The following is a 6,774-nucleotide window of genomic DNA, read 5'->3' as shown; positions in this document are numbered from 1 at the left end:
GGGGCGCAAACAAGCATAGAGATAAATATTATGAGCCATATTTTTACACAACATGTATGCATGTGCTGCAGCCGGTACTAGTTCTCAAGTAGTAGTTGGTTTTATCTCATTTACCTCTCTATTCCCCCTCTCATCTCAAACTCATACAAGCCAATTACTGCTCTCTTCTCTCCCCCATCTCTCTCCTAATTAATACCTGAAAAACAACTCACACCATACAATAAACAAGGCCGTAACACCAAGAGCTCTGGTCTCTATATTATACATAGTCTTGTACTCATCACCAGTACTACTACTACTCACCATTCTTCTTCCTCCTCTTTATTGTTATTTCTTTCAGAGGAGGAGCAAGCAAATGGCTTCTTCTAATGGAAATAAGATCATGCTTCTCTCTTTTCTACTTCTCTTCTTATCATCACTGAGCGTATGTAGCAGTAGTAAGAGAACTAGAGCAGAAGAAGAAGAACAGCATGATAGGATATCAGCACTACCAGGACAACCCAAAGTTTCTTTTCAACAGTATTCCGGTTATGTTACTGTTAACCAAAAATCCGGCAGAGCTCTGTTCTACTGGCTCACTGAAGCTGCTGTTCGTGATCCTGTCTCTAAACCCTTAGTCATCTGGCTCAATGGAGGTAATCACTCCTCTCTCACGTTAATCATCTTTCTGCACATGATTATTCTTCATGGTGACATATTCATATAGTCTCGTTGTTCTAATATACTCCTCCGTTTCAAAAAGGTGTCACTTTTTTTGAAACAAAGGTAGTATGATAATACTGGTTAACTGAAAAACAACGACTGAGAAGAAACATACGGGTATATTCTTGTTACTTTTGTTGTACTCGGGAGGATCTCTCATCTCTTTAACATATATTATCATTTTGTTATTACTGTTTTGTACTTGGGATCTCATCTTGTGTCTGTTAGACCGACATTTGTTTAACAGACGATATATGCAAAGTAAAACTCATCATCATCATATCAAATCAATGAAAACATCATGACCAGACAAATCAATCATACAGAGGGATTAATTTTTCATTCATTCATCAGTACTTTGGGCCCAAAAGTGTTGTTATTGCTAGGATTGGGCACAATTTATGTTGATATTTAAATCATTCATTCATCAGTTAACTACTCACTCTATGCATTTTCTCTGACCATGACATTAAAAATATCTCATGGAGAAACTAAAAGGAATTGAATAGAAGCAACTAATTAAAACCAGTATGCATCATTTATTACTCAATAGTTGACGCCTTGACTATCGTTGACCGTCATTGACTAACCAATGCCGTTCAAACAGCTGTTGGCAGGGTTTGGTTTAGAAAATGAGCACTCAACGTTTAATGTTCTCAGTAATGGGAATTTAATGGTGTTGTTGACCACCGCTTTCGTTTCTACGAGCGTTTATGACTGGTTGTTGTGCAGAGTAAATACTTGTCTAATTAATTTACTGTTGATATTGGTTCTTCAGGTCCTGGCTGTTCATCAGTAGCTTATGGTGCATCGGAAGAAATAGGTCCGTTCAGGTTAAACAAAACTGGTACGGGTTTATACTTGAACAAGTTCTCATGGAACTCCATAGCCAACTTGCTATTCATCGAAAGTCCGGCAGGAGTCGGTTTCTCTTATTCTAATACATCCTCGGACTTGTTGAACTCCGGTGATCGGCGTACCGGTATTTATTTTAATATGTCTGCTCTTAACCTGAAATTTTGCCAACTGATGGAATTACGTCTGATGCATTTTTGTTTTGAATCGATGATTTCAGCAAAAGATTGTCTTGAATTCGTCATCCAGTGGTTAGAACGGTTCCCTCGTTACAAGAATCGGGATGTGTACATTACTGGAGAAAGCTACGCTGGTCACTATGTTCCTCAGTTAGCCAGGGAGATAACGGCACACAACAAAGTCGCTAAACATCCCATTCATCTCAAAGGAATCATGGTTAGTAACTAATTAAATAAGTCACTTGGTTACTGATTATTAAGAGTGTTTAGTTTCATTAGTATATCTGATAACACATTAATTTGTATGAATTTTTGTGTTTAGGTTGGAAATGCGGTGACAGATAACTACTACGACAACGTAGGCACCATAACATATTGGTGGAGCCATGCAATGATTTCAGATAAAACGTACAGGCAACTACTCAACAAATGCGATTTTCATAGGCAAAAGAATTCAAACGAATGCGAAACGTTGTACTCGTACGCAATGGATCAAGAATTCGGAAACATTGACCAATACAACATTTATGCTCCACCATGCAACAAGTCAGATGGTAGCCAGAGGACGTTACGGTTGCCGCATAGACCTCACCAGGTGTGTATGTTTTCGTATATATTGCAAGCATTTTATTCAAATAGATTGGTGGGTTTTCTTTTGAGAATTGAAGTTTAGTTTTGACTTGTTTTGATGTTTCTATCAGGTATTTAGGCAAATTTCAGGATATGAAGGATACGATCCATGTACCGAAAAGTATGCAGAAATTTATTATAATCGGCCTGATGTACAAAAGGCTCTCCATGCAAATACAACTAAAATCCCTTACAAATGGACTGCGTGCAGGTATAGTCAAAGCTAAACTAGAGTGCAATATTGATTATCCAATTTATGTGTAAATGACTGTTAGTTCTTTTGTTTCATTTCAGTGAAACTTTAAACCGGAATTGGAACGACACGGAAGCATCGATGCTTCCAATATACAAAGAGATGATTGCTGGTGGATTGAGAGTCTGGGTATTTAGGTGTGTGCCAACATTTTTTATAAATTTTCCATTTCATATTCAGTAGCTTATTTTTGTGCTGAATGGTCTTGTTCTTATGCTATCTTTCATCACAAATTCATTACAGCGGCGATGTTGATTCAGTTGTGCCGGTTACTGCAACTAGATTCTCGCTTGAGCGCCTCAAGTTATCAACAAAGATACCATGGTATCCATGGTATGTCAAGAAACAGGTGGGAGGATGGGCAGAAGTATATGAAGGATTAACATTTGCAACAGTAAGAGGTGCAGGTCATGAAGTTCCTCTTTTCAAACCAAGAGCTGCTTTTCAACTTTTCAAGTCATTTTTGAATGGAATTCCTCTCCCAAAATCATCAAATTAGTTGTTGATCTGTATTATATATGCTTCATTCATCCCAATTTAGAAACAATGTATGTTTCATTTACCAAAAAAGAGAAAGAAAAGGAAAAGCAATGTTAGAGAGTGAGAGGTTTTTCGATTCTTAGTGTCACATGTAAACAGAATCATGTAACACTTGAAGAAGAAGAAGAAACGCTTATATTTGATCTGAATTCTTTGTTTTTAGCAGTGTTTTGAGAACAAACCGGACCGGCTATCTGGACCGGCAAAATAATGTTTTTGAACCATTGATTTTCCATGAAACCATTTTAAAACTATTGAGCCGGGTGAGCCACGGTCCCACCAAAGAACCGACTGACCCTACTAGGTTTTTTAGCCGGTTCAACAGCCACTTCTTGACAGAAAAAAAATTCTTCCATTTACATAAAGATTACCAGGTTTCGGAAAGAGTTGTATCATTCAAGAAGGAGGAGGGATCCCTTAACAGGACCTCTTTTGACATGGTTTAACAGCCTCATATGGACCGTCAGATGATGAAATAGGGGAGATATAAAGACGGCTTAGATTACTGTACATAATATGGGTTATCCGGGTTTAACAATTATTTGTCGTCTTTTTTCTTCTGTAATCTCTATTCTCTTTAGTCTGTAATTTGTATAGCAACATGTTTGTTTGCAACTGACTCGGCGTCTGGATCTGAGTCAACCCTTGACTCGGGCCGAGTCAGCAGTTAGACTGTTTGTTTTCCATTTTGAGTCAGATCTGATTCGACCTCTGCTCAGCCATAATCCCTGACTCGGACCCATTTGAGTCAGGTAACAAAATACCCCTGACTTATGTGACCAAACTCCTGACTCACAAATTTTTGAGTCAGATGAGTCAGATCTGACTCAAAACAAACATATTGAGTCAGATCCAGATGAGTCAGGTGATTTCACTCAGATCCAGATGACTTAGATCAAGACGACTCAGATGAGTCAGGAGTAAACAAACATGGTGTAGCATTTCTCACTCCATTCAAACCAAAAAATCCTCAATGTCTGCCGATATTTAAATTGCATGAAAGAATGAAATCGAGAGATAGGTTATTGCCTATTGAATCGATCTTGCAAGTTCACGTATGAGGCAAGATTGATCGACTCGGTGATGTTTCGTGATTCAAACAAAAATCTCATCAGTTGATTATTCATTCCATTACATTATGTGTTGAACATGAAATATTATGAAAGATAGGGTTTGAGAGCCTAAACTTTGATTATGAAAGGTTGAAAACATCCCCAATTGAAACGATCTTCATTTGATTTCTAGGTTTCGAGAACAGGTTTATTAATCAAGGGTCTCCGTATGATCACTTCAAAATTTCTATGAACTCTACTTATCTTTATGTAACAAAATTATTAAGCTACGCAATTTATAGAACTTTAGGTTATGGCTGAGCTTCAAATTTAGTATTCAATGATTCAAGTTTCAAACCATAACCTTGATAATTAATTGGTCCAGGGTGCAAGGGAACATGATACAATCCTTGGAATGTGTGTTGTTGATACGATGAAGGAGTTTGTTGAAATGGTTGAAATGCTGATGAGCTTGAGGCAACTAGGTTGGGGGTTGAGGCAATTGGGGTAAACCGATTCGATTGCCTAATTGCTTCTATGTTCACATCACCACCAGGAATCATTATGTCAGTTGACTTTTGTCTAAACGGACACGCAAGAGTTGTATCCATGCTAACGTTTTCATCACCTTCACGTCTTTGAGTTTCTAACACTAGGTTTGGAGTATAACTTTATGGTACCTCCTGCATAGAACGACGTCTCAAACTTCTTTCACTTCCATGACTTTGCTGACTTGATAGACTGGGACTCATGCCTCTACCAATGGGACTCATATTAGTCATTCCTCTACAACTGGGACTCATTCCTCTAACATTAGGACTCATGCCTCTACTACTACCTGAACCATCAGTACCGGTAAATCCTTGACTCATGTCAAACATCATGCTTTCCCTCAATTTTTGCATCTCATTGAAGTGGAATTTCTGAAATCCATCTAATAGAGCATGATAATCGTTGAACTGGGTCTGATACTCCTCCGGTGTAGCATTGACCCCCAGTATAGATCAGTCCAATCAAGTGCACTAGAAGCAAATGGATAAGTAACAATCTCTCCATATGTGGCAGATATAGTCTGTATATCTCAAGAAAATGGTGGCATTGTTGACGATGAACCCTCTTTAGAAGGATATAGAAATGCATCGCCCGTCTCTGGAGAAGGTTGGGAAGGAAGAAATTCATTGCCGAGAGGCAACCTACCTAAAGCTGTCCGACCCAAACTTTGGGGGTTGCATAGCAATATTGGGCTTGAAAATAGTGTTAAACCAAAAGAGGTATTCATTTATGTCCATTGGCTCCTGGATCAATTCATCAGCTTCTTTCCAATGATGACTTTCCCTTATCAATTTCAAGTAGTCGTCTTTAGAAACTTCTGAACTTGGGTAGGGGTTGGCGGCTATCACTAAATTTCTTCCCTGCAACTGAAGAAGATGTATTTCACCATAATACCAAACACTCTTTTCAGAAATAGGGCTGTATAACACGATCCTTTTAAGGCATAGCTGTACCATTATCTGAGCTAGTTCTTCTTCGAACTCAGGGATTGCTTCATACAACTGGGAGACAAGATTAAGGCTTTTTCTATACAACTGTTGAATCTTATGAACAATAGAAATATGTTGCCTAGCATTGCTGAAGGCTTGGAGTCGGACGTGTCAGGCTCCATTGTGCTTAGCAGTGCAGAAGACTTAGTTGCAGGAGGTCGTCGGAACTTCAGCGTGTGATGAGCACCATGTTTTTTATCTTAGCTTCTTGAAATTGTTTGAGGATTGTTTTTTTAGCAGACTAAAAAGTTTCGTGCAATCGACCCAAGAGTTAAGTTATTTTACATCTATAATAATAATAATAGTTTTGTTACCTGCTTTGTTATAGGTGGTGGAAGGATATAATACCAATGCCGGAAAATATCAATCAGGATGGGTGTTTTATTGCAGCATAAGTAGAAATATTTCCTAAACTTAGAAATCAAACTCATTCTAAAAAAATTGTTCAAAGCCACCCCAATCAGAAATGCAATACAACATCCTGTTCATATCTACAGTATTATATCGCAGTTCAGTATTGTCCGAATTTATAGAATACGAGGTATCTACCCCTGAAAATGTGCTAATTATCGTAATAAAAAGGATCGAATTAATTTGTAATTTAATCGGTCAAAGATTTAGTCGATCGTAATGGAAAGGATTGTTTGTGACGTATAGTGTTTCAATGAATGTGTCAAGCTTTGAGGATCATTTTAGTGGATTCCGTAAAATACCAAGTGAAAGGGATACCATCATAAATTGTTCCTAAAATAAGGGCACCGATTTAGATAGGGAAAAAGAAAATCCAATTAAAGAGACTTTAAATAGAGTGTTGGTGGGATGACAAAGTTGTTCCAACAGGGTGAAGATACCAGTTTGCACGCGGAAGCAGTGGCGTAGGGCTTCGAAATTATTTTTCATTGAAACTTCAGTGATACTTTTCAGTTGAATAAAATCGTTTGCACCGTCTATAATAACCAATGAAATTGTGGTGTTCATGTAATATATACAATGACGATAATTTCAAAATGTGTCTCAATGGA

At 37.9% G+C, this 6,774-nt stretch overlaps 1 protein-coding gene across 1 annotated transcript; it reads left to right on the top strand.

Moving 5' to 3' along the window:
• The first annotated feature begins 222 nt into the window (after nucleotides 1-222).
• On the top strand, nucleotides 223-3,300 carry LOC113280874 (serine carboxypeptidase-like 25). Its single transcript, XM_026529459.1, has 7 exons — nucleotides 223-635; nucleotides 1,481-1,684; nucleotides 1,778-1,953; nucleotides 2,059-2,331; nucleotides 2,438-2,577; nucleotides 2,661-2,756; nucleotides 2,863-3,300. Exons 1-7 carry the CDS (start codon nucleotides 356-358, stop codon nucleotides 3,116-3,118), a joined length of 1,425 nt encoding a protein of 474 aa, XP_026385244.1. The 5' UTR covers nucleotides 223-355; the 3' UTR covers nucleotides 3,119-3,300.
• The last annotated feature ends 3,474 nt before the right edge of the window (nucleotides 3,301-6,774 follow it).

Source organism: Papaver somniferum, chromosome 5 (genome assembly GCF_003573695.1).
Source record: "Papaver somniferum cultivar HN1 chromosome 5, ASM357369v1, whole genome shotgun sequence".
Taxonomy (NCBI): Eukaryota; Viridiplantae; Streptophyta; class Magnoliopsida; order Ranunculales; family Papaveraceae; genus Papaver; species Papaver somniferum.
Note: the sequence above shows the minus strand (reverse complement) of the source record. Positions and strands in the feature narration are given on the sequence as shown.